This window comes from Ursus americanus, chromosome 22, assembly GCF_024610735.1.
Source record: "Ursus americanus isolate L20-20 chromosome 22, mUrsAme1.1.p, whole genome shotgun sequence".
Classification (NCBI taxonomy): domain Eukaryota; kingdom Metazoa; phylum Chordata; class Mammalia; order Carnivora; family Ursidae; genus Ursus; species Ursus americanus.
Window position 1 is genome coordinate 15,705,459 of NC_142148.1, and position 27,694 is coordinate 15,733,152.

Sequence of the window (27,694 nt, forward strand, 5' to 3'; positions counted from 1 at the left end):
CCCTCATCTGTGAGTGTTCCCACACCTGTGCACCCAGAGTCCAGCTAGCCAGCAAGCCCCGCCCTGCCATCGCTGAATGCCATGGTGTGCTGGTGATGGGTAGCCGCTCGCTCCCCAGGGGGAAAGCCTTGATCTGCAGCTCTCACCCGTTCTTGTCCCACCGTCACCGTCAGTGCCACACTGCCAAACATGAAGTTGGGAAGAAAAGCTAACAGTGGGCTCTCCAGTGCACACCCCTGAGTGATTATGAGGTTGGGGTACGTGCTGGCCACGGCACGAGCCCACCTACCTAGTTCATCAGGGGAAAGGACCAAGGTGGCCATAGACCTGGCTAGAAATTCTCCAGTGTGTCCTTGCCTTTGTTCTTTTTAAAAAAACACTTGCTTTTATGAAATTTCCCCCTGCCTACCCATCCCCTATGGCCTGCCGTTGGCCCAGGTCCCTGGCAATGACCCAGAATTGGGTTCCATCTCAGACCCTGTTGCCATTCTCCCAGATCTTTCCATCACTGCCCCCCCACATCCATCCCCTCTTCAAGGAGGAGGACTGACTTTCGCTCTGTCTCCACAGTGAGCACTTGGAACCAGGATCAGAGTTAGAGTCCCACTTCTACCGCTACCCTGAGCCTCAGTTGTCTCAGCTCTAAAGGGGGGAGCGGGACAGGGGTAACAATGTCTAACCTGCTTACCTCTTGATGTGAGATGAAAAAGCAGTAATGCATATAAAAGCATTTTGCACAGCGTAAAAGACTACCTGGCTATTCTCATTGTTTCTAACACCTGACATGGAAGAAAGGACACCCATCCAAGGACTTAGAAAACATATGTGCCATTTATTTTGCTTTATAAACTTTTGTTAAAACACACAAGAGTAAGAAATGGGTTTTTTTTTGCTTCTTTGCCCCATTGGGCGGCAGTGACGGGCTCAGGGGTCAGCACGGGAGCTGGTGGTATTCACACCCATGGGAAGCAGCCCGCTTCCAGAATCACTTGGTGTGAATTTCACAATTCATCCCAATCAGGGAAAATCACAGAACAATTTGGCATAAGTAATTGGCTTGGTCATCACAAAAAATCCAGGAGCATCCATCTCTGACCCTCTCCTCTAGCCATGCTGCAGGGAGTCATGTGGATTCTGGAAGCTCCTGAGAGCTGCCCAGAGAAGAGGCTGTCTCAGGGGAGGCACTGGAGGAACTGCTTGCCCCTCCAACCCTTGTTCAGTTCTCCAGATTTTGTATTTTAGGACCAGAACTCGGGTGGCAAGAGAGAGAAAGATTTTCCAATGCCATGTCCTCAGAATCAGAAAAGTAAACTGCTCTTCGTTTCAGGCTTCCTGCATTACAATAAAATTATTAACATAGAATGGACGTCTCCTCCTGGAAGGGTTAATTTGGGGCTGAGGACTGAGCCCCTGACCCAGAAGACTGCCACTGTTAAAAGCCACTGCTACCCTACTCCATCCTGTGGAAAATTCTTACCTCAACTTCTGCTCCCATGACCGAGGCCTGAGCGACACTGGGGGCTAGAGGAGCAAAGGGTGGGAATGACCACAATGGTAGAAAGATTCCAGCTTCCCCACCTTACGCCAGATGAGTCTGGGTTCCCTGACTGGGATTTCTGGGGACTCGGAGTGAGGGATGGCCTGAGAGCTCTGAGCAGGGGATAGTCTCTCCTAGGACTGGGACTTGGCTTGGTGGCATGGGTAGGCCACGCCTACGACCACTGGAGATATAGAGTGGACATACTGCCCTCAAATCCCTCATGCCTCTGCCACAAAAAGCAATCACTAATGGTGGAATTTTGGGGCACTGTGGTCCTGCCCCCATCCACTCAGAAGGGTCAGCATGGGGTGGGGATAGGTGGCAAGTCTAACTGTTCACTTTTCTACCTAAGCACAGCTCCACCCCAAGAACACATCACTTTTGTTCCCACTAGCTAGTGGCCTTCTCCAGAATTTTCCCAAAGACACCAAAATTCCCATGGATGATGTGCTGGCTGTTCCATTTTGGGGCTTAATGTTTCCAGAGCGGTGCTCAAACCCAGGCCTTCTCAGCTCTCCTTTGGCCCACCCAAATTATCCCACTCCTGGACCGCCAGGCCACATAGGTCCATCTCCTAAGAACCAGACCCCTGACGCCCCTCCCCCAGACTTGGGGAGTGAAGAGAGGAAAGGGGTCCAAGAGTTATGAGTTCTCCTGGTCTTCAACAGACAGGATGCTGGACCCTGCCTGGACACTAGTGTAACCTCAAGCCAGTCTTCATCCTGGGTGTGGGCAGGGCCCCCAGGAAGAGTAAGACTTCGGCTTCTGAGGCTAATGACAGGGGCGGGAAGGCCCTCAACTGGATCACAGTGAGGACGAGGGCCCCTTTCAGAGATGCTCCACCACCCTGGTTAAGAACTCTTGTTCTGATCCAGGCAGACCTGGGATCCAATCCTGACTCAGCTACTTACTAGCTGTGTGAGTTTCAGGAAAATCACTTAACCACTTAGATCTTAATTTCGTCTTCTGCAACAGTCTCTGGGTAATAGAGAGGATGCAAGATGATGCATGTCGAATGCCTTAACACAGCGCCAGAAACGAAGCAGAATTTGAGACAGGCCCTGGAGGGGGGTAATTCCTCCCTGACATCCTTCTGAGCTGAGCGTGCACCCATCCATCTTCGTCTCCAGGTCTCCTCGCTCTCACCTGGATCACACCATCTGGATCACGCCATCGTCCCCTTCTGACCTCCCTGCTCCCTCCCAACCCACTGCACATCCTCCCCAGCTGCTCTCAGCCTCAGGGCCCAAACCTCAGTGCCTCAGTCCTGGCATTCAAGACCCCTATGCTGCTCCAGACAGCCTGGTCTTTCCATTGCCTCCTTGCTACGTCCTTTTCCAACCTGGGGCCTTGCCCAGACTGTCTGCCCCTCCTTGGAAAGTCCTTTCTCATCTGCTCCACTGGCTGGAATCCAGCCCTTCCTTAAAGGCCCAGTGCAGAGTCTGCCCCTTTCCCAGTGCTTCCTCTGACCACCTTGGCCTCTCCAAGTTCCTGTTGCAATTGTCCTCCTTGGACTGTCCTCTCATTCTTGACAGCCTGTGGGGAGCATCACCCCGAGTACCGGCCCGATTCCCTAAGAAGGGAAGAGCCATGGGTTAGAGGCGGAATGGTGTCTTCCTTCTCAACAGTCTCCCACACTGTGCCTAGCCCAGCTAGTGCTTTAAAAATGCTCCTGAAATGACTGGGGGATTGTCTGCAAGTCTTCTTCAGCCTCTGGAGAGGTGTCTGTGGTGAAATTAGGACGGCTGAGGAAGGTGACAGTGGCAGGTGGAGAGGAGCGCTGGAGGTTAGGGCAGCAGAACAGGGAGGGGTCAGATGCCCCGATCTGACCCAGCCTTGAAGGGCTCTGTGTCTGGGGACTAGGACAGTACTTGGTGAAAGAAGTACCAGTCTGAGGGGGGAGGGAGCTGTGTTTAAGCAAGGTCCCATGTCGTCTCCAGACAGCTGTCCTTTCGGGCTGAAGAAGTCGGGGGTAGGATGATGAAGGGGAAGGCAGTGGCTTCAGCAAGGGAAGAGCTGTCCAAGGCAGCAGCGGATTTTCCAGCTGGGGTCTCCCCAAGTCAAAGCCCCGTCATCCAGAGCAGGGGATGGAGGGTAGCAATGGGATGTGGCCCACAGCCTAAGTTCTTGGTCCCCTTGCCTTTCCACTGCTGCCCTGAGACTGGCCTTGTTGTCACGGCTTTCCTCACTATGAACAAGTGACCACCGGGGCTCTCTGTGGGGGCTGGGGAGCCAGCAGAGCCCCCGACCCCCAGCGGCTTGCTAGATGACTTCCTGCTTGGTGATGGTCGGCTGGGGGATGGCGGAGGGGGGCTTGACGATCGTGGCAATCGCTCCTGGCAGGAGCTTGTAGGGCTCAGACCCCGAGCCACCTGGCGGTGAGGGCTGTGGAGTCTCAGGGGTGGCTGGAAGGACAGAGAGACAGACAGGGGCTGCTGAGAATTCCAACCTTTGGGGAGTAACCAAAGAGTCCTGGGAAAGTTTTTCCCCCCTCTCTGAATTAGTTTCTTCTTCTATAAAACGAGAGACTTAAACTAGACAATGTCTAAGTTCTCCTCTAGCTCAAACCTTCTGAGTCCCAGATCATGAAGTCTAAGTCTGGTGAGGTCTGGAAGGCTGTGGCTGGGCCAGGTATGGCCAGAGGCTTCTGACCAGGTCCTACCAACCCCCATCTCCTCCACCATTTAACATGGAGATCTGGGCTGCTTCTCCCAAACCAGGGCCCAATTCTGACTCTCTTCAAGGACAATGGGACATGTGACAACAACATCCTTTCTTGGAGAGAAAGAGCAGCAGATGATGAGACCCAAGTGTCTGGCCAACTGGCTCCAAAAATACCATTTTTTTGATATTGAGGTAGATGAATAATGGAAACTAATTGGCCTCACAGCATCACGTATTTGACTCACACCACGAGCCACTTGGCCAACTTTATTTGATGGACAAGTTTCCCAAAGGACAGTCTCAATGAAATGCAATCTCATTTTAGTGGACCACCTCATCCCAATGATAACCTTACTTTTTGGAAAACTTTGTCCAATGACAAACTCACTCTTGTGAGATTTCACCTGGGAGGACCATCTAGACCAGTGGACGTCCCCACCCAATGAGTAGTCTCACCCAATTGTCTAATGGGTAATCTTACCTAATTGGGCAGTCTTACTTCAAAGATCAGTTTTACCTAATAGGCAACATCACCTAATGGAATTCTTATCCCAATGGACGTGTTCACCCAATGGATCCCTCATCCCAAGGACAGCTTCATTCAATAGAGGCTGTTAACTACCTCACTGAATAAACGGCCTCACTGAAAAAAAAGCCTTACCAAACAGACAATCTCACTCCTCATTCCTCACCCTGGAGCACACAGAACTGTTATATCCCAATTCCCATCTTCTAGACCCACCCTTTTCCTGGTTCCCCTCTTAGGTCCCAACCTCATCCCTTGCTGAGTAGAGCTCAAGTTGCCCACCTGCCTGCCCCCTGGGTCGGGGCCACTCACACATCTGTCCATTGCTGAGGTGAGAGGGCATCGTGTTGGCAACGATGACGTTCGTGCCCATGTGTTCCTGCATCAGATGTGGGTGCAGGGGATGATGGGCATGAGGCGTGTCACTGGAGGACCCTGCAGGTAGAGAGGGACTCAATCAGGATGGAGAGTCTGAGATAAAGACCATGGGCCTTGAGGTACATCTTCCTCAGGTGTGGCCAATCAACCTATTTGTCCAACACTGACAGTGCCTGTTGGCTATCTACTTCTGAGTTAGTAAACTGGGGCTTACCATGCCTATCCATAGGTTTCATGAGGGTACCGAGAGGACCCAACAAACCAAGAGGACAAAAGTTAAAAGAAAGAAGGAACATGTACGGAAGCTGTGAGATCTAAATATTATAACAAGTAGTGTACTGGTTGAATATTAATATAATGGATTTAATCAATGGCTCTCAAAGCTACATAGCATGCCAGTCCTTCCATTTGGTGCCAACTCACCTTTAGCCTTGTCCCCCCCCCCATCTCTGCTGCAGCCAAACTAACCTACTGAGAGCACTTAAGTGTTCCCTGTACTTCCCTATCTCTGCTTTTGCTATGTTCCTTCCATGAGAGATGCTTTTTCCACACCCCCATGTCCACCAGCCCAAAAATTCCAGCTCAGGTAATTCCACCTTTGGGAAGGCTTTCCTGATTCTCCACACTCCAGCAGAAAATAAACCTCTCCTTCTTTGGAATTCCCATAGTAAAGTATCTATAACCCATCTTTTGGGAACATCTACTTTTCTGTCCATGAGCATTACAATTACAGATATATTTTTCTTCTCTTTGAGACACTAGCAAAGTGTCTAGAAAAAGTAACTACTTCCAAAATAAATGTGTCAGAATGATAATACCATAGAAGGTATAGTTTGGTAATGGCTGTGGTCACTGGTGTGCCATGATGGGATTTTAGGGCTTGCAAGAGGCCTCTAAAGTTTCAATGACAGCTACCAATTACTAAGCATCTAATTTGTGCCAGGTACTATTTTACAGTGTTTTTCATGTTTGAAATAATTGAATCCTCTCAATAGTCCTATAGAGAGGGTATCGTTATCATTATTGTCCCCTTCTACAGATGAGATTACAGGGCCCAGAGAGACTAATTATTTTATCCAAGTTTATCTGGCAACAGGGCACAAGCTCCATCCTGATCTTTTTTCTTTTTTTTTAAGATTTTACTTTTAAGCAATCTCTACACCCAACAGGGGGCTCGAACTCACGACCCTGAGATCAAGATTTGCACGATCTTCTGACTGAGCCGGCCAGACACCCCTGTTCTGATCTTGATCTCAATGACACTGGATTCATAATTCACAGGGTCAAAGTGAAAATGAAATGACTTAGTAGTTCTCGACTGGGGGAGATTTGGGCCCCTCTGGAGACATTTGACAATACCTGAAGACATTTTTGTCCAGCACTCCTACAGGGGTGCTCCTGGTATCTCATGGGAAGAGGCCAGGGATGGAGCTAGTGTATACCACAGCCCCCACAAAAAAAGATTATCCAGTCTCAAATATCTGTCGAGGTGGCCCTTGGCCATACCATCACCAGTGACCGTGTCACCTCCAAAGTCCTGAGTTCAAGTACCCTCGCTTAGATCCTGACTCCTACCCTTCCAGCCCACTTCATTTAGTGCTATCACTGCAAAAATTCTCTCACCCCATCGTGGCCATCAAGTCAGTGACCCCTACTTCTTTATATCTGTCACCATGGCCCCTGATTGCTGGAACACCACGGAGCTGCCTTCCATCCTGAGCTGAACTCCTGCTCGAGCAACAGGCTCAAACATGAAACTGCCTCCTGTAACTCCCAGATGTCTACGGTCAGCTCAAGCTTCGCCGAAGTCTAAATGGTCTCTTGGTTCGTCTCCATGGCCACCACCATCTCAACCTCAATCTGTTTTCCCTCCATCTTCCTCCTCAGTTAAGTTATTCCATGAGCGTCCCTGTCACTCAAAGCAAAAATGTGGGTTTCATTCTTGGCCCACCCCTTCCCCCCACATCCGATCAGTCAGCAAAGCCTGCATGTTCTTCCTCTGCGCAGATGATCCAGTTTATCCAGTCATGCCTCCGCCCCAGCCTCCACCGTCCTACCCCTGCCTGGTGACAATAACATTCTCTGGGGTCTCCTGTCTCTCGTGCGCCCCCCGGAAGTTCACTTCCTACCTAACATGCCGAGTAGTTTGTTCAAAGAGTAGTCTGATTTTTACTCTTCTTGCTAAAGTTACAATGAAAATGAAATCCAGATTTCTGACCATGGCCTACAAGACCGTATGCTCATGATTTGGTGTCTGTCCATAACCGTCTTCATCTCATGCCGCCCCCTCACCCCATCTCATGACCTTACCCTTCTTTCTGCAACACACAAACCTCTCCTGCCTTAGGGCTTTTCCAGGAGTTAGTTCAGCCTGGAATGTTTTTTCTATTGACTTTTAAATGTTCTACTTTCTTTCATCCATTGGGTCTTAGCGCTAAAGTCCCCACTTCGGAGAGGTCTGTCCCTGTTGGCCAACCTATCAAAATAGGCCCCCTTTCAGTTACACTCTATCATATTACCTGCTTAGTTCAAAACTGTAGTTATCCCCTTTATTGTATACTTGGTTACTGTCAGTTCCCACACGCCCCATGCACACGTGTATGCACATGTATGTGCACAACCACACGTGCGCACACACATGCACACACACTCCCACGAAACCACCTGGAGGGCAGAGCTCTTGTTCTCTGCTGCAACCCCAGCACTCAGAACAGTGGCTGACACACACCAGGCTCTCAGTGCCTGAATAAAGGGACCATTGGCCCCATTCTTGATGAAGAAAGCCAGGAAGGGGTTTGAGGAGGCCCAGGTAGGTTAAGGGATCTGGGCAAAGCCACAGAAGGAGGAGGCAGTGGCGCGGAGAGGTGAGCTAGGTGTGAGGCTTCTCTCTCGCCCGGGAGCCCCGCCCACCTCTCAGCCCCTCCTGGGCCTGGCACGGACCTCCCAGCAACATCTCCTGCAGCAGGTTGTCGATCTTGGCCATGCCGAAGAGCTTGATGAACTGGATCTGCTCGATCATCTGCCAGGTGATGCTCTGCAGGGTGGGCAGCAGGAGCAGCAGCTCACCGAAGCGGCCGCGGGAGTCGTACTGGCGGTCGTTGATGTAGTCCTCCAGGCTCACCTGCACCTGGGAGCGCAGCCGCTTGATCTTGCCCGGGTCGCTCAGCCCCTTGGCATCTGCAACGGGAGGGCATGGGCACGGGCCCCGCTGGAGCATCAGGGGAGCCGGCACCCGGATCGCCCCTGACTCCTGAAGCCCTGGCAGGGGGCCTAGTGGCCCCAGGTCACTTGTGGAGTCCTTAGCGGTGCTGGGACCAGGATTCAGGGTCCTCAAGAACCGGGGTACACTAGTGCATCTGTAGCTTCCTGGATGCAGCCAGAAAAAGCGTTTCTCTCACATTTCCTGAGATGCAGAACTGGGAGATGGGGGGTGGGGGAGCTTCAGGAACATACCCAAGAGGGCACCTAGCAACCTCCCCATTACACATGGGGAAAATGAGGCAGGGAGCAGGGAAAGGACGTGGCCCAGGTCGTGCATCCAGCTGTTGGCAGATCCGTAATGGGGACTTGGGGCTCTTGATCACGGTTGAGGTCCCACCGACCAGACCTCAGCTCATGCTGTTTCTCTTAGAAGAGTCTCCTCGCTTCCCTCCTCCCTTGCCTGTGTCACCTTGGGGTCTCAGCCTAGGTTTCACCTCCTCCAGGAAGCCTTCTCTGTTCCGCCCTCCCAAGCCTGCTTCACGAGTGACCCCCTCTGTGGGTCTTCTGTCACTACCGGCCACAGAGGCTGTACCTGTCTCTTCCACTAGATTGGGAGCTCTGGACGGGCAGGCGTGTCTCGTTGGTCGTGTTAAACCCAACACCGAGCGCCATGCATGGTCGGGGTTTGTTATATAGATAACTAGATGAGGGGATGGTTAGATGGATGGAAGGATGAGTGAATGAAAAAAAAATCAAGAGATAAGCTCTAGATCCTTAACCTAGAACGGGATTCAAGTGATGGTCCAATGGTTAAACTCAACCTTCATGGAGGTCATGCATTTATTTCCTCTTTTATGGACCACGTAAGCGGCAGAGAGACCTCCAGTCCAGGGCTCGCTCCACTGATCTGCATTTGTGCATGCCTTCATTCAGTCACCAAACATCTACGGAGCATCGCCTACATGCCAGGCCCTACACTAGGTCACCTGCCCCTCCGAGCCAGGTTGCTGACCTTGACTCAGCATCAATAATTCTCCCCATTTTATTCAGCTGCTCTTATCTGTCCAGCTCTGTGCTGAGCACTGCAGGGATACTGCTTGGGTCCGGCTCTCAAGGAAACCAGAACCAGAAATCTTACTCTTCAAGAAATGGGGAGTGGTGTGTGGTAGGTAAGAATATAGGCTTGACAGCTAGACAGTCTGAAGTTCAAATCCAGGCTCTGCCATTTCCTGGTTGTATGGCCTTGAGCAAATTAATCAATCTCCCTGTGCCGCAGTTTTCCTAGCTGCAAAATGGGGATAGTAGCCATTCCTACCTCAAATGTACCACGCTGTAAGTAATAAGTGACATAATCCACGTAAAGTATTTAGAATGGTATCTTAGTGAGTGTTCCATGAACTATGGTCATCTCCCTCTTCATTACTATTATTACCGGAGGTGATCTCCATGTAGGTAGAGCCTAGCACTAAGGGCAGTGCCTGGCACGCAGCAGGTCCCCTCTAATGTGTAAGGAGGGAAGGGAGCAAGCAAGGCTTTGGAGTCCAGGCATCCTGATATTGTGAAATGAAATCAGGCTTTGCATAAAGACGTAACTACAAAGGCATCCTGTAAAAACACAGGTAGAAAGGCAGTAGATGGGACGGAGAGAGGAGAGGCAACAGCATATAAAGACAATCAGTAGAGACACTAAAATTGCAGTGAAAATGCAGGAAGAAGATGGGAGAGAAAATCTGGGAGCGGTGACAGAGAAAGTGAAACCTTCAACCAGGGCAGGAGGAAAAATACGATCGAAAATGCTAACTCAAGAAAGAGAAGGCTTAGCATTTTATTTAGAGCCAGAAGAAACAGTTAAAAGACTCAGAAATGGTTCCCCCAGGAGAGTAGGCTTTGGCAGGGACAGTGGGGTACATTTTAAGTATGTGCAGATATTGTTCTGATAAAAATTTTTGAGCGAAAGAAGAAAAGATGAAAGGAAAGAAAAGAAGGAAGATAGGAGGAGGTCAGGAGAGGAAGGAGGGAGGAGGGGACAGAAGGGAAAGGGGGGAAGAACAGAACAAAGCCTCTGGAGTTCGTGTGTCTCGTCAAGTCACACCATCCCTCTGAACCCGGGTCTTCCTCGTCTGTTAAACAGCTCATGCAAACGGCCTCGGCCAGTTATTGTACTGGAGAGTGAGGCTGTGAATGCAGGTGACATAACCCAGTAGAAGTCTGACAGAGGGTCTGGAGCCTCGGGGGTGGGCGGGGGGCATGGACTGTACCTGGGTCAAAGAAGATGATGGCTTTGAGGCAGGCGTACTCGTTATCGTCAATCTGTAGCTCCTGAAAGGGCAGCACCAGCTCGTCGAGGATGCGCATAGACACCCGACTCATCTCTGCCAGCTCCGGGCAGTGCCGAGGGACGATGTAGTCATTGCCTGGGTGGGTTGGGAAGGAGAGGGGATGAGGACGCCACCTTGGGTATACCCTTCTCCCCAGCTTTGGACAGGCCTTGCCCTTTGCAGGTGAAATGTAACTGGTGCCCACGGGAGAGGTCCCCATGGGGATTGTCATGCCCATTTTACAGATGAGGAAATGGAGGATGAAAGGAATGAGTTACTTGAAGTCATTGGAGTGGATCTGGAGCCTGGCTTTCTAGGAGCCTTTCACATCACCCACACTCCGTTCTCCAATATGACCCGTAAGACCAGTGACATTCAAGGGCCACTTGGGAGGCACCAGTGCATCAAGGTTAAGGGCCTAGATTCTAGAACTAGACTGCCTGGGGTTGAAACCCAGTTCTACCGCTAACTAACCACATATATTTGGATAAATTACTCTCTGTGCCTCAGTTTTTTCATCTGTAAAATGGGGATAAATAATAGAGCTGGTATACCTCAGAGGGTTGTTGTATTAAGAAAGTAATGTTTGCAAAGTACTCAGACTAGTATCTGGCCCATGGTGTGATGTATAAAAATATTTAAAATAATACATAAACATGCCATGGAAGCCTAAGTGACATAGGCCGGGGGCTCGTGACATTCCTGGAGGCCTCTTGCTCCTGCTCTAGAAGCTACATCAGAGTGCCCGGGCAGTTCCATGGATAACCCCGCTGTGCTCTAACTTTAATGCTGGAGAACTTCCATTCCTTGCACCCACATTTCTTCGCATCTGAGTGGAGGACCCAGTTGGGAACACTGGGAAAAGGACCTTCTTGATCTTTCTCCCTCGCCTCTGCATGCCATCTTGGAACTCTCCCATGCTTGGGTGCATTCCACCCCGGGCATGCCCTCTGCGGAGCCCCGGCTGGGGCAGGCAGCCTCCGTACCTAGAAGCAGAACGTCCTTGAACACCATGGATCGCTTGGTGGCTCCGAGCAGCAGGTGCTCACCAGCATGCGCTCTGAGCAGGGCCACCTGGAAGACAGAAGGGATGGTGTCTGGCAGCTGCACCCCTGGGAAGGTGTCTGTACCCCCAGGGAAGTTGCTCCTAGCCAACTCAGTGACCCTGGGCAAGTCGGCTTAATGCTTCCCTTGCCTTTACCTGCCTGAACTATAAAATGGGCATCAGAAAACTGCTGCCTCCCTGCCCAAACCGATAAAACCTGGAAAAGATGCAGCTAACCTGGAAGGGGAAAGAACGAGCACTCAGAGCTGCGAAGCCAAATGCTGACTCTATCTTTGAACTGCTGCGTTCTTGGGCAAGCAAAGCGGCCTCTTCCCTCTGGGCCTCATTTCTGGGCCTGATGAAACTTAACACCATTCTGTGTGTGTGTGTGTGTGTGTGTGTGTGTGTGTGTGTGTGTGTGTTTCAGCAGAGATACAATGCCTTTCATCAGACTCTCAAGAGGGTCTATGAGCCAAAAGTTCTGAAACTGTGGGTCCTGGATTCCTACCCATGAACCAGCTGCAGAAGATTATGAAGAGTACTTAATAAAATGCAGATTCTTAGGCCCTACTCCCAGAGATTCCACGTCTATACGTACGGCAGTGAGCCCAAGGATCTGCATTCAACAAGCTCCCCAGTTGATTCTGATGTGCACTTGTGTTTGGGAAATCACTGTTCTGGAAGGTCTCCAGGACACCTCCTCACTTGACATTATAAGATTCTAGGGTTCTGAGAGTGAGTTCCAAGAGGCTGGACATGGATATGGGTTCCCAAGGCCAAGGTGTGAGCGCTGGTCTTTGGCAGGGGATGAGCTTGACACATTCCTTCCCCGCAGAGAAGACAGAGCAGCTTTGGCAGCCTGAAGTCCGAGGCAGGGACCCAGCCAGGAGGACACTGTCTGTCCTTTCCGAGCCATCGGCTTTGGGGCTTGCCCTGGGCCCAAAGGATGGCAAACAAAGCAGCTGGTGAAAGTAGTAGCCAGCTGGTAACCTCAAGGATCTTGTCTGCAAGGTTGAGCTGGGGAATTCTGGAGCTTTTTTAGCAGGCTAAGCTAGGAATTAAAAATGCTTTGTTCATTCATTCGATTGTTCATTCTTTCAGTCATCAAATGTTAAGTGCCCAACTTCTTAGGAAGGAAGGATGACAGGGAGGGAGGGGGTGAGAGCCATGTGATAAAGAGCGATGGGACAAAAGGGGCTGCATTAGATGGGGAGGTCAGAGAAAGTCACTCTAAGGAGGCGACATTGTCTAGGGCATGGAAGGCAGCTGGCACATAGTAAACATTCAATAAATATTTATCTGAATGAAGGAAGGAATGGGTGAATGAATGAATGAATGGGCAAACTCGTTAACTCCCTCCCCAGGTCTAGCAGCCACCTGCCCTTCTTCATCTATCCTCCCAGGGTTACATCCTGTAAGGATGACAAGGGAGAGGAGAACGGCAAACAGCCTTGCAGGCCATAGGCCACTTCCCATGACCAGGACAAGGGAGGCCCCGGATGCTTATTACTGAGTACTTGCCATCACCAGGCACTGTGGAGGGCATTCGTCACTGACTCCGGTGGCTCTCAAACCCAGGGCAGAAGCCCCGGCAGCAAATCCCAGCCCTGTGGCTGCCTCGCTCTGCAACCTGGGGCATCTAGATTCCTTTCCCTCTCTAGACCTCCGCCCCTTTATTCAATGCTACCCAGCCTCCTAGGTTTCAGTGGGTTGATGTCCAAAACAAATCGAGAAGCGAACAAACTTGGAAAGTGGTTCCTGGTGCAATGTCGATGGATTTGGGGTGTCCTTTGGAGGACAGTGTCCCCTAATTCTGCCAGGTGTGTCCCAACCCTCTTGGACAAGCTGGGCTCCTTACACACCATGAATGGGGAGCTGGGAACCCTCCTGACATGGTGGCTATTCGGGGGATGGGCAAGCAGGGTGGGGGGTGTTAATGATTGTCCTGTGTTGCTGGCCACCCATCACTGCTCTCTAAGAATGCTCTGAGCCCCAGCCAGGGAGGTTTAGGTGGGAAATCGAGGTTAACAATTGCTCAGCTTGGGGGTATCTTATTGCCCTGCTGAGCCCCTGGGAAGGAGCAGAAGGGATTAAACATTAATACAGACTCTCCAGCAGAGGGGACCAGGGCCAGCACACAAGGAGCAGGGGAAAAGGCAGGGGCAGCTTGGCCAGGATCCCTGGCCTGTCATCCCTCCCAAAGCAGGGAGGGATCCATGAGACAGGGCATCTAATCCAGGCCCCAGTGTGAAGGTGAGCACCAGCCAAACCAGTGTTTCCACAGTGTATCCCACCAGAGGATGTTACCAGGTATTCCAAGAGAGTCTGGGCCTTAAGGGAGTTTGAGAAGCCCTGGGTCCCACAAACTTCAAGCAGCTTCCTTGCCTGAAGGACTTCTCAGAAACCTTCCAAGACTAACATACATTGCCAGTGTGTTGTACAAATGTGCAAAACAGGGAAGCAAATGCACCAGGAACAGGCGTCTGGGGCGCTGTCCGAGCTTCTCTCCGAGCTGAGAAGGTGACCCGGTGTAGCAACCCTTTCCCACACAGGAGAGGCCTAGAAGGTGCCTGGTCAGGAGTGATCATTTGCAGGGCCTCAGAAACTCATCTGTCCTCAGACGTGCACCCCCACCACCCCAGCCTCTTCCTTCCCCCACCCCCCCAGGACAGTTTTGGTATTCCAAAGAAGGTACTTGGGGAAATAGAACACTGAGTTAAACCATCTCAGTGGGATACAAGAATGAAAGTGACATTTAGGGAGGCCAGCTATGGCCTCGGCCACAATGTAGGTGTTTCATTACATGATTTATGCATTTTAAATGTCCTTAATTCTTTCTGAAAGAGGTATTATAATTCCCACTTTACAGATAAGAAAACTGAGGCCCAGAGAGATGAAACAATTTGTCCAAGATGACACAGAGCACCAGTCTCAGGGCCAGGCCTCAAGCTCAACTCTCATGATCCCTTGCTCTGGGGCCCTGTCCAAATCCCCCAGGAGAGCCGTCTGGTGCAGGAGTGCAGGGCTAGGAGCCTGGACTTCAGAGCTTGCCTACCAAAGTACACTTGCATGCACAGTGTTCTAATCCCAGCTGTGCTGGATACCAGCTGTGTGACCTTGAGCAAGTTACTTAACCTCTCTGTGCCCCAACTGCATCACCTATAAGATGGGAATGATAATAGTACCTAACTCATAGTGCTGCCAGATGGATTAAATGAGTTAAGATTTGTATAGTGATTTAAACAGCTCTGGGCACACAGGAACACCATGTGTGTTTTGTTAAATAGAATCACATGAATCCACGGCTATATCCCAGGTTGCCAGCAGGACCCACCGTCCCAGTGTCCCCACTGCCCGCAGTGTCTGCTCTCACCTGGTCGTCCAGAGGGAGCTCGCAGAAAGCAGGAATGTACTTGGCCCACTCCACGAGCACCAGCAGCTGCTCCTTCATGGACTCGCACACGTCTCCGATGCTGGCGATCTTTTTCGCCCGAATGTCTCCGTTGATCCCAGAGACGGGGGAGGTGATCTGGGGGGCGTGAAGGACAACGCTGGGGATGGCCAGGCCCTCCCTACAATCTCTGCCCCCTGCGCAGAGAGCCAGCCCCCCCCACCCCACCCCCCGAGAGAGTTTCCCTGTCTAGAAAAGGGGAGACGGACTGTGGACGCCTCTCAGCTCAGGAGGAAGTCCGGGGGCAAATGAAGAGAAGGAAGGATGCTGAAGAAGGCAGATATGAGGAAGGAAGGAGGGCTCTCCCTGGGCCTCCACCAGCTGTCTGCCCCCCACTTCCTCCTCTGCCAGCTATAGGAGGAACCCCAAGGAACCCCTCAGCCCTATAGGAGAAGCAGGGCTAAAATCATCCTTCTGATCTGACAGGTGAAAAAAACCACAACCCAGAGAGGTGCTGCTACTTGCTCAAGGTCACACAGCAAGGGCTGGGCTGAGCCCCAGTTTGCTAATCTGTCTACTTGTCTACTAATCTGTTCTCTTAGGGCTAACCTGATCCCAGGCCTTCCGCGAAAGCCAACTCTGCCTGGCCCGCAGAATGCATGCAAAAGGATGAACTAGAAAGTGCCACAGAGTGTCAGACCTGGGCTCGGGTTCGGTCTTTGCTACTGAACTGGTTCAGTTTCCCCTCTGTGATATCCCAGGGCCCTTCCAGCTGTTGCTCCAGGGAGGACAGGGATGGCGGCGAGACTCCTCTTTGGTGTGGGGGATCGCCAGGGGGCAGAGGGTCACCCTGATACCTGCTGGGACAGGACCTCGGCCTGCAGCAACGCATTGATGGAGGGCAGGCTGCTGTCCTCATAGCTCGACCGGCGAGTGCTGATCCGGTCCCGCTCATTCTGCACAGCTGTGAGGAGGCAGAGAGAGGTGAGGAGGGGGGGCAGGGATGGGACGGAGGGGAGGGCGGGACCCTGACTGCTGAGGAGCTGACGAGGTGTGAGGGGAGAGTCTGACCCACAAGGAGATACTGCAGGGCTGACCTGCAGTAAAGGAAACGGTTGGAGGTGGGAGGAGGAGGGGGCATCCGAGGGGCAGAGCCTGGGTAAGCACATGGGAATGAGAGGAGATGGATTCCAGCCCAGCGTGTGGAAGAACATTCGAAGCCCCAGAACTGCCCCCAACACAGTGGGGTGCGGCGGGAGTGACCCACTCGTCCCTGGAGGGAGGCAACACAGTGGCACCTGGGCAGAGGGCTGGAGATGGGTCTTGGGTATTGAAGAGGAGCTGTCTAGAGGTTTTTAAGCTCTGTTTTGGAAAAGGCCCCTTTTGTTCCAGATGACAGTGTGTAAAATAAGGAAAATGACTGGCTCTGGGTGACATGGAGACGGCCCAGGCATCCCTGAACACCGAGACAGAAGGCCCGGGGAAAGGTGACCTGGAGATCCCCACCTGCCCCGACAGTCCCATCCATCGGCAGGAGGCTAACCCTCTCAGAGAGAGCACGGACAAGCCCTGGCTCCCTCCTGCCCCACCTCTGGGTTCACCCCCAGGAACTCAGAGCCCGGGGCCTCCATCTGCTAGGGCCCCACACCCCCCTGAGCCTCCCCATCTGTGTCAGTCCTGGCCTAAGATACAAGATGGACCTTCCGCAGCTCTGGCCCCGTCCCCTGGAGTCCAAGAGGCCTCACTGTGGAACGAGGCTTTGCTGAAGCTGGCAGGAGAGACGGCAAGGTGGCAGGAGACCCGGGTGCCCATCTGGAACCTGCCACTTACTCTCTGTGTGCTGGTACGAATCACATCCTCTCTCGGGGCCTCGGTTTCCCCATCTATAAGCTTGTCCATCTCTGTTTCTCTCATGGGCCACCTCTGCTCATGCCCACATGCCGTCCAGAACCCTCCACTCTGGCCTGGGCCCTGCTGCCTCTTCCCAGGAGCAGCTCAGGCTCTCCTCATTGGTCTCTTGGCTTCTGGCCTCGCCCTGACCGTCTGGGCACCTCTTCGAGGACAACGGGATCTGCTACAACCGAACTCAGTCACATCCCCCCGCTGCTCAAAAGCGGTGACTCCCCATCTCATGCAAGTGAAGCCCTCACCGTGGCCCCTCCTCTCCGATCCCACCCTGCCCGCCCAACTGCCGCTGCCCACTGCCTGGAACTTGCTTCCCCCACAGCTTAGCTGCCTCTGTGCTTGGCTCCTGGCTCCGCGCAAACGTCACCTTCCCAGAGACACTTGCTCTGACCACCCTGTCTGATGCGGCATTCCCTCCCTCAGGCTCTGCCCTTTATTCTCCTGCTTTCCTCCCCTCGGGGGCCCTTATTATAGAATCGCTTGTTCATTCCTCTACTCTCTGTCTCTCGATGGGGAGGAAAGCTCCAGAAAGCTAGAACTCCGTGCCCGTTCACTGCTGTAGCCCCAGCAGCTAGCATGGAGCTTGGCGCACAGTAGGTGCTCAAGAAATGTTTGTTGAGTGACTGAAAGAACTCTGATTCCTAGGCGGGCCCTATTTCTCAATGGAACGTCCACGTGCAGCCATTTACCTCTCTCCTGATTTCACACATCGTTGAAATCAGAGAATGAAAGCCAGACAGTGTAAACCGAGCCCCGGCGTGAGCGGGATATGACGGCCATCGCCAGGTCAGAAATCTCTCCTGAGACCCACGGCCCAGGCCAGGGCCGGCCCCAGGGCCGCTCCCCTGCACACGTGGCGGCCCTGCCCGCCGACACCCCTCCCGGCTGCCAGCGCCCGCACCCACCAGGGCGCCGAGTGGAGGCGGGCCCAATAAAAGGGCTGCTGTCAGCAGCTGCGGATTGGGCTCCCCAAGGTTAGCCGGTGTTATCAGTGCCCAGCGCGAGCTCAGTCACGGAATGATGTTTTCCAAATGTTTGCTCAGTATTAGCAGGGTCGGGGACCTAATGTAACTTCTATTGAATATTAACCGACCCGGCCAGAGGCAGAGAGGAAGATGAGCCTGTCTTCCCAGAGAACCCTGGATGGGGCCTATGGGGGGCTGGGCCGGGGTTCTGAGGAAGGGCCCATCAGACCGCCCCTGGCCCACCGCTAGCCTGTACCTGCTGCACCCCCGGCCCGGCTTCCTGGGTGGGCTTCGTGCAGGGGTTGGGCACTTGTCCTGGGTCTGCCAGCCAAGCCCCAGGTAGGCATTGTCTCAGGTTATAGGACAGAATTCGAGACCTGCTGTTGGGCCCACTGACCGCCAGCTTTCTCCCCAGAGTCTTTGTCCCTTCAGGGAACCCACTTCTGGCCTGTGGGATCTGGAGCCCTTCCCTGCGGTCAAGAGGAAGTTTCAGGACTCTAGACCGGAGACGATGTCCCCAGGCTGAGCCCTCCCAGTTTCAGTCCAGGGAGCTCAGCATGTGCCCAGCTCAGGGGAGCCTGACTCCACCCGATCATGTCACCTGTCTGGCTTGAATTTCCCCATCTGTAAAGTAGGGAGGGGGTCGATTTGGTGACCTCGCCTATGGGCCAGTCCATAAATCCTGTTGGCAGCGCAGGCCTTCCTGTGGTCAGGGACCACTTCTGGGTTTCAATTCCTGAATCCTAAGGCTATCAGAGAAGAGAAATGAAAACCTGTCCCAACTCTCCTGATCACGGAGGTTTCCACCGAGAATCTCTCCTGGCTTTGGGGACTTCCCACCAGGCTGACGAGGGGTGTCGGGACTACAAGACTTTGGTAGAACTGGTAATACTCTTTCTTCCCAGAGCTTGACTGCCGTGAGGACCAAACACCATGCCCGCCGGCCTATTCTCTGAGCAAGCACACGACTGCAGGTGTCACAATCTTCCAGTTAACCGAGGCTTGCAAATCGGTACCAACACGGACTAGCTCACACTCGCTTGCCACCAGCCGATGTTCCCATCCTCCTGGCCTAAAGCCTCCTTCCCTAAGCCAAGCAGCTCAGGCTATTTTTGAGGCCACGCTAAGGCAGAATGGCCTGGGGCTCTCCCTCCCTTCCAGGAGCCAGGATACGAGTCTGCTGCCTCCTTAGCAGCTCCAGTGGAGGACCAGGGAACAAACACACATGCCCCCAGGGGGCAGGTAGATCCGTGAGTGGGTAGCCGGACTCCCAGAGCTGGAAGGCATCATTATCATTTTACAGACGGGAAAACCGGAGTCCAGGAGAAATGTCTCCGAAGTGAACCCACCCAGTGCCGCATAGGTGTCAGCAGGCCCAAGTCCCCGAAAGGACTCATGATCTCAAAGCAGGGCCCTTCAGGGATGGCACGCAGACACACTTCCTAGGGAAGGGACAGGGGGATGAGGGGCTCCGAGGCAGAGACAGGGTAGGGGGGAGTTGCCCCTCCTTTGCAGTCGCTCGGGCAGGCTGGTCCCCAGTTCCTGTCCTGGGGTGGGGTATGTGGGGGTGGGGTGTGTGTACAGGACTAGACCTAGGGCCGGGCTGGTGTGAAAAAGCTGTGGGCAAGGAGCGAGGCTCTGGTGCCAGAGCTGGGGAAGGTGAGCGGAGGGGAGAAGGAGATGGAGTAGTTAAAGGATTTTTGCTTCCTGAGCTTGGGCTGCAAAAATTATAAATGTCCCTGAGGTCTGGAGGTCATAAAGGAGGCAGTGTCGAGGTATCACCAGATAGCACCCAGCTCTAGTCTGAAGCACTGGGTGCAAACCTCAGGTCTTGCACTGAGCAGCTGGGGGGCCTCAGGCAAGTTGCTGAACCATTCTGGGCCTCAGTCCCCTCATCCAGGGAAAGGGGGAATGACAATAGTGCCAGCCACATAGGGCACCACGTCACTTGTAGAAAAGCCCAGCCCAACGGCTGGCATCTGCTGGTTTCAGGAAACCTGGAGAGAACTCTATAAATCTTCCCCTCCACCTCCACCCAGGGCAAGTCTGATGCCTTGTTCCCACTCTGGAGAACGTGACAACTTTGGGTCACCCGATACTCAAGAGTGAAGACTAAGGAATGGGGGCGGGCACTCATCCCTGGGACAGGAAGCTCAGGAAGAGAGACCCCCCCCCTCACCGTCCACCTTTGCTGAGTCTAGGTGGCCGGAACACGGACATTCTCTGGTCTCTTCCTGTTTGCAACAGCAGATTAAGAGAAAACGCCCAACTGGGCTGCCCGTGGCCGTGGGGCAGGTAGAGGGTGGCGACGGCTGGGAACCTGAGTAGCCCAGAATGAGAGCTTATCTCTTTCTCAAGACCAAGCCCAGCCCCGCCCTGTGACCAGATTGCCAGGCCCTCCCTCGTCTCAGCCATTAGCCATTCACCCTGGGGCCTGTCACCGAGTCATAAAGTGTGGCTGCAGTTGTAAATGACTGTCCTGGACCGTGGGGTGCGGGTGGGGCAGTGGGGAGGAAGGGGGGGGCGAGGCTCACCTTCCTTCTTCATGCCGGCGCGGAAGCACTTCTTCAGCCTGCAGTAGCGGCACTGGTTCCTCTTGTCTTTGTCCACCACGCACTGCCGACTGAATCTGGGGAGGGCTCGGACGGTTGGGTGCAGAAGGGACAGCCTTCCCATCCCGAGGCCATCCCGGCCTTGACTCCCATCCTCCCTGCCTTCATCACAGGAGTTATGCTAACCACGAGAAAGGCCCTGTGGACTCTCTAGGAATCCAGCCCTGTCCTGCTGAGGCTTGGAGAGGGGACACGTAGCCCGGGATCACTCAGCCTGATGGCAGAACTGAGTTGGAAACTCTAGCCCCTTGAGGACCCGGGGCACTGCTCTCTCTATACCACATTCTAGGGAAGTCCAGAGCCCCTGGCAGGAGCTCCTGGTGATGGCTCAGGCTCAATACTGGGTCCGCCCAAGTGACCCACTTAAGCAGAAGCAGTGCCCCACGGTGGTGAGGGGTGGAGCCCTGATTCAAGCTGGATGACCTTGGACAGATTCCTGGCCCTCTCCAAGCCACAGCTTCCTCTTCTAGAAAATGGGAAGAATCATAGCAACCATGTCTGAGGCGTGTTGACAGGTGGAAATGAGAAAATATGTGGATAGGACTTGGTACAGCATATGCAAATGGCAACCCATCATAACCGAATGCTATGATTTTATTATTGTTGTTACTCAGAATGGGAGGTGCTTTCGAAGGAAGGATTCCCAAGGCCTTGGGAAGCCCCGGGGAGGGGGGGGCAGTAGAAAGGCCTGGGGCCAATCCTCTATTAGCCCCAGGGAGAGCACCCTGTTGGGGGATGGGCCCCATCCTCTGAGGCCTCCGAGGAGGCTTGATCCCAAGTCTCATGGATCCTCATTTGCTAAACAGGAAAAGTAACGATGGGCTTGTAGGGCCCGTTAAATACATATACAGACTCAGCATGTCCAGCATTTAGTAAGTGCTCAGTAAAGGGCAGCTAGTAGCTATATGATTAGTGAGTGAGGTTCCTAGAATGGATGTGCCCATCTGGATCCCCGAGGCCTAAGAAACCAGGGGAAGCTTAAAGGCCTCACAAGGCAGATGCCTCTGGGACCTAGTCAGGGAGCAGACAGACTCTGCGGAACATCATTAGCCCAAGTGTACCCATTTCCCAGCTAGAGAAATCAAGGCTCAAGCAGGGGCTCCTCACCTGCAGGAGTACATGTGGTTCTTTCTCACGCTCCTCCGGAAGAAGCCCTTGCAACCGTCACAGCTCGAGGCACCGTAGTGTTTCCCTGTGGCCCGGTCCCCACAGATGGCGCACAGGGCGCTGACACCCAGGCTGTTGGGTGCGTTGAGGTTGGCACCTTCTGATGGGGATGTGTCTGCACCAGAGGAGACAAGAGTGAGGACTCAGGAGGGGCCCTGCTCCCCTGGTGGCTTAGGTACAGGAACCAACACAAGCATTGTGGGGATCTGCCCCCCAGGGCTTCAGCCTCATCCAGACCCATGGGCTCTTCTCATTCGGTCAGTGACCTTGGGCAAGTCCCTTGGCATTTCGGAAGTCCTGTTTTGCATCTGTTACTTAGGGATGGTTGTGACAATGACTTCACAGAGTCATTCGTGAGCGTCTGCGACTCCACGGGGGAGACTGGTAGGCCCAGCTTTTTCTGGGAAGTAATGAAACCTTGATCACGCCCCTATGATGCATCTGCCCCTTACGGACCCTGACTGCTTGGACAGAGGGAACTGTGGAAGGGACAAATACGCCCCCAGCATCTGCTCAGAACCTGCTCGGGTCCTGTCCCTCGTTTCTCAGTGGTATCCAGAGGCCTCACAAACTCTTCCAGGGAACGGGAACACATGCACCAAGGACAGTGGCCCATTTGTCCGTCCTCTTGGGAGGTCATGGCAAGGTTCTGGGCATCTTTCAAATACCACCTGTCTCAGGGGCAAAAGCTCTAGCATCTACGTAAGTCTGAGAAGGGGGATAAGAGACAGGCGGCCGAGACCTTGGATGGGGTGTGTGGGGTCCTTGGGTGCTACTGCTGATGCTGCCACTAACTCACCTGTGACCTTGGGCGAGTTCCTTTTCCTCCCTTCAAGTCCCCCTGGGCCTCAGTATCCCTAACTGTAAGAGGCAGTGATTCAACTGTTCTGGTTGTCTGCAATTTTTTTTTTCTAATTTCAGTAGCTGAACCATCCCAGTGTGAGCAGATCTTCCATCAAGGATAGACCTCTTGGAGATGATGAGAAACCAGGGACCATCTCCCCAGAAAAATGCATGCATAGGCACACCACACAGTCATACGCACATGTGTTTCCATGGATACCCTGCATCTGACACTGAACTCCTAGGGAACGACCCACTGAGAACTGGAGAGGGGCAGCGTGCTGCCGTTAACGGCACGCCGTAGCCTGCCTGCCAAGCTTAAGTCTGAGCTCGCCTACTTCTCAGCCGTGTGACGCTGGCCGCCTGAGTTTCTCCTCCGTGTCTTTGTTTCCCTGCGTGGGAAACAGGGAGCATCATAGTTCCCTAAGACTGCTCGGAGGAGGCAGTGAATCAATGGAGGGGACATGCTTGGGACATAAAAGCACTGTATCAGCATCTGTGAAGGACAAACTTTTCTGCAGAATCAAACTCCTGGAGCAGATGACGTCCAGCCTTCAGGCCTAAGCGGACACCGTTGCTCAGGCGGACGTCTCATCTCCACTGTCGCCGGGCTGACATCGCCTAGATTCCTGACGGTACCCAGAGCTCGGCCCCCTCCACTTGGTGAATTATTCCCGGAGGTGGGGATAATTGTTAAGCCATGTTGGTGCCCTTTCTCCTCCAGCCTCACTTCCCTCGACCCCTGGGGAGAGATGACCCCACAACTCCTGGCCGTTCAGGTGGGGGCTGGGGGCAGGGGTCCCTCCCTCCTGCGTGGAAGGGCCTGGGTGCCGGTGAGGGTATCACCTCACCGCTGCATTCAGCAGACAGGCTCCATTCTCCAGGTGAGAACACCAAGGCTCAGAGAGGATGGGGGACTTGCCCAGAGTCATCCCACTCCTGGTAAGGGGAGGAGCCAGGCTTACAGCCCAGGCGTGCTGGATGACTCTGGCCTGGGCTGCCCTTGCTGGGGCGTCTGCTGGGGCCTCTGGTAAACAAAGACCCGCTGTTGCTGTTGCTTCCAAATCAGGGGTGGGAGACAGGTGAGGGGCTCTCCGGGGAGCTCCGGGGCCAACAGCTCGGGAAGTATGTAAAATGTAATCCCAACACTCACACCCTTTCAAACTCCAGGGGAGACCGCAGGCCTCTCTTACGGGTGCCTGGTGTTCTCGGGGCGACCCATGTGGGGCGAGGACCAGAGCTGAGCACCGGGGGCCTCTTCTGACTTAATCCTCCGGTTAGCTCCGGGAAGCAGGTGCTCTCAGGTACTCCCATTTGACAGATGCGGAAGCAGAAGCTCAGAGAGGAAGACAGCTTGTGGAGTTCGCACGGGCAGAAAGCATCTCTGCAGAACGTCAGCCCAGGTCTTTCTGGCTCCTGAGCCGGAGGCCGTGCTCTCCATGGGACATGCAGTGGCGGCCTCCACCCCAGGCACACAGGGCCCCTGGGAGGTGCAGGCGCTGAGGGGGTGATGGGGCCGGCCCCAGGGAGTAGTCTGGGGCTGGGCAGTGGCCAGGAGGGTGACAGCACATAATGTCCCCGCAGGGTCGCACGACACCCTGCCTAGTGCAGAAGCTTCTTATTTACCATTTGCTGTGATTTTCCCCTCAACTCCCTGACATGGACACTCCTCAAGGCCGGCCGGCCAGCAGGCCTGAGATGATTAAACCCATTCTGCAGAAGCTAGAGAGGCCAAGCAAGGGGACATGACCGGCCCAAGGTCGCACAGTGAGCGGACGGCGGGGGCAGGGGAGCAGCTGGTGAGGCTGAGCAAGGGCATGGCGGTCACGTCTTTCTGACTAAGCCGAACTGACCGCAAGCGTTACAGACCCTGGCTGCAGCCGCAGAGCCATGGAAGGAAGGCAGGGGGCAGGCTGACCTCAGTCACCTGCCACACATCTTATTGGAGGCTGGCCTAGGGCCTTTCTCCTCTAGAAGCGTCCTGGCTTCTAGGCTTCCTCCCTTCCCCCACCACCTTGGGGAGGAGAACCTCCCACCCCAGCTTCAGACGTGCTCTTGGCGATGTGGGAACAAATATATAAACCTGGGGAGAGACACACGTGGGGAACAAAATCTGCTCAGAGAGAAACGGACGTGGAGCTGAGGTGAATCTCCTTCGGCAAACGTCAGGATCAACCCCCTGCAGAATCCAGCTTAGCAGAGAGTACCGCTCAGCCCCCAGTCCAGGAACGTGCACCCGGACAGGAGCAGGGCACACGGGGCCACAAGACAGCATGCCCAGAGAGGACATACGTCCAGAAAGCACAGGGCACACTCACAGATGCGCATCCACAGCGCCTGTGTGCGAACATCCACAGATAAACGGACACACGCTCGCCGCGCTTCCGGACACAAGCAAGACAGACACCAGCCAACGCAGACGCAGTCATCAAATACAAATGGAGACGGACAGAGCAGACACACAGACAAACGAACACCAATATGCAAATGGATTCCGGGAGGCACATCCACGTTTGCCAACACAGCACACCACCCACCCACCCACCCACGAGTGCACGGAAACTCGCGCGCGCACACCCAGACGAGGCCACGAGCACACCACAGCACCCACCGCTGACTGGCATCTCATTGAGCAAAACTTCCCTAAGGACTCCATTTTTTTTTTCTTAAGTGGGGCGTTCACCCCAGGAAAGTCCCAAAGACACCCGGCGGTGCCTCCATCCAGCATCTCCAGCATACCTTTCTACCTCTCCGGACCTAAGCCGAAGGGCTCAAGAAGGGGCCTAGTCGGGCCCAACTATGGGAACTGGACACCAAGGGGGAGGTCACCATCATGTCGCCACTCCCAGTGACGCGCTGAGCAGAGAGCGCCTTGAGGTAACAGGGACCAGACGGGCCAGACAGGACCGCCTGGGATCTACTTTTGCTGGAGCGTTGCCCACGCAGGCCTCCCCTCACCCAGAATGCCTCTGGTCGCTGTACCTGGGCACACCTGTCTCACCTGACAACACCTGTACTGACCTCTAGGCCCGAACTGCCGTTCTCTATCATCCTCCTCCCAGTCCGGCATCGAGTGCCACAGACCCACTCCCCAGCAGCACGCCCGGGCACACCTGCTCCCACCTACCATTGCCCATCGCCAACACCTGCACATTCTCGAACTCGAGGGTGGTGTAGGCTGGGTCCAGCGCGGCACTGTAGTCAGCCATATCCATGTCGACGAGGGTTTTGGAAAGGCGCATCCTCCCCTTCCACACCGCGACCACTCGCCCTGCCCAGGATGCCCACCCCGAAGGCTCCGGGCAGAGCCCCGGCCCCCTCCCTCCGCCCTCCCACTGCCTCCTCCCAGGGGCCCTCTCTGCCTTTCTGCGTTTCAAACCGTCCTCTGGGAGGATCTGCCAGGAGTCTCGGCCTAGCCCCTGAGGAGGGGTGGAGGCTCTGCCGGGGAGGGGTGGGGGTTAATGGTTAATCGGCTCCCCCACTGGTGGATAGGCTGGGCGGGGCTGCAGGGATTTGGCTGTTTGCTGGTTTCTGGTGGACACCGGGGTGCTATTACAACAGTTGGGGCCCTAACTCCCCGATATACAGCTACGGATTTCTGTTAAGACGGGCACGCTAACTCGTCGGCACTCATCAGCCACCCCCCCCAAGTCACTGTTGGCCCAAGTCAGGCATTCTAACTGATATGCTGAGACGCTGACAGCCCACCTCCAAGATGCCCTGATTCAGTAACTTCCCAAATCATTGACTTCTACCCTCAGTGCTCTCGAGGAGATAAAGCTGCCTTGTGGCACATGAATTAAAGGCCTAAATCCCAGGCCCCAGACACCAATCTTCTAGATCCTCCTTCTGGGAACTCCCTTCCAGTTGCCCACCTCCCTGGGGAGCAGCATGGACTCACCTTGGGTTCTCCTCTCCTGCTCCCCACGACCCCCCAGTGCCCACCACCAGCACCCACAGCACCCCAGCGGCTCAGGCCCCGCCAGACAACGTCTCCCAGTGCCCTCACCTCCTCCTGCTTCCTTCCCCCGCCCCACCTCCAACAGCCAGAGACGAGGCTCGCAGCCCCACAGACCTGGATTATCAGGCGCCTACCCCCTGCCAATCATGACTTTGGGTAAATGATTCTCTTCCTGGAGCCTCAGTTTCCTCCTCTGTAAAAGGCATAATCGACCTCCCAGGGTGGCTTGAGTATTAAAGGAGATGGTATCGGGCAGCACCCATCAAGCGTCCCATCCCTCCTCCCCCCCATCCCATTTCTATCTCCCTCTTCTCTCCACCCATCGCCTCCTTCAGAGGGGCCTTCGTGGGCCTGTCACCTGAGCAGTCGCACAGGACCCCACACATAGGTCCCTGTGTTTGGTTTAATGCTCTGCTGTTGCTGAAATTCTTAATGATTTCTGAGCGAGGCGCCCTGCGAATTCTGCACCTGGTCCCGCCTGCCTTCTGTGGGCGTTCACCCTTCTCTCGTCGTGTCCTCCAGCCCCCTGGGCCTTCGACACAGGCCCTGCCAAGAGCTCCCCACATAGCCCGGGAGGTGAGGTCACAATTCAGGAGGTCGAAAGCGCCGGCAAGGGCAGAAGGGCCTAGACTTGGGAGGCTGGGAGCCTGTCTCCGGGGTCTGCTGAAGTAAGAGTGGGTGAATTAGTGACAGCTGATGAGCGAGTAGCGACGGGGTGAGTTAGTGGTGGAGTGAATCAAGGAAGGAGCGGGTGAATTAGTGAAAGAGTGAAGGAATCAGTGAATGAGTAAACAAGTGGCGGGGTTTCTGTGTGCGCAAATCAGTGGGAGAGGTGGTGTGTGTTCAAGGATGGGCAGAGGCATCCTCCTCATTCTTCCAATTATGTAGAAGCCCCTTCTCTGCCCCGTGTAGTCTTGTTCTGCCCCTCTCCATCGTCCCCCCGGAGCTGAGATAGGGAAGCAATTGTCCTGGAGGAGAAGAGAGGCTGGATTTGACGTCAGGAGACCCAGGTTTGGGAGCTAGTACTGTCACTAGTTGGATGCTTTGTTCCAATCACATCTCTCTCGGGGTCTCAACTTCCCCATCTGTAAAATGGGGAGATCTTGGCCCATTTGTCTGTTGGACAAGACCCGCAGGGAGGGAGGAAGAGAGACCCCCCACCCCACCCTGCAGTGTGC

The 27,694-nt window shown here is 54.2% G+C and overlaps 1 protein-coding gene across 7 annotated transcripts; it reads right to left on the reverse strand.

Moving 5' to 3' along the window:
• Positions 1–812: 812 nt before the first annotated feature.
• HNF4A (hepatocyte nuclear factor 4 alpha) lies at positions 813–26,487 on the reverse strand. 7 transcript variants are annotated; one of them, XM_045804681.2, is made up of 10 exons: positions 25,683–26,487; positions 21,653–21,827; positions 20,468–20,562; positions 15,921–16,027; positions 15,046–15,201; positions 11,614–11,701; positions 10,568–10,723; positions 8,049–8,285; positions 5,043–5,165; positions 813–3,945 (listed from the first exon to the last, which is right to left on the reverse strand). In XM_045804681.2, exons 1-10 carry the CDS (start codon positions 25,795–25,797, stop codon positions 3,803–3,805), a joined length of 1,395 nt encoding a protein of 464 aa, XP_045660637.1. In that variant the 5' UTR covers positions 25,798–26,487; the 3' UTR covers positions 813–3,802. The 7 variants fall into 7 exon arrangements, with proteins under 7 accessions (XP_045660637.1, XP_045660632.1, XP_045660635.1 ...); XM_045804676.2 differs by having other exon boundaries at positions 5,013–5,165; positions 8,019–8,285; XM_045804679.2 differs by having other exon boundaries at positions 5,013–5,165; positions 25,683–26,485.
• Between the last annotated feature and the right edge of the window lie 1,207 nt (positions 26,488–27,694).

Coding starts and splice junctions, on each gene's coding strand:
- HNF4A (XM_045804675.2), bottom strand. CDS start 23,869: ATGGGAGTACCTGAGAGCACCTGCTTCCCGGAGCTAACCGGAGGATTA. Junction 15,202..15,920: donor CCGAGGTCCTGTCCCAGCAG/GTATCAGGGTGA, acceptor CACGCCCCCCAG/ATCACCTCCCCCGTCTCTGG. Junction 8,286..10,567: donor CATCATCTTCTTTGACCCAG/GTACAGTCCATG, acceptor CTCCCGTTGCAG/ATGCCAAGGGGCTGAGCGAC.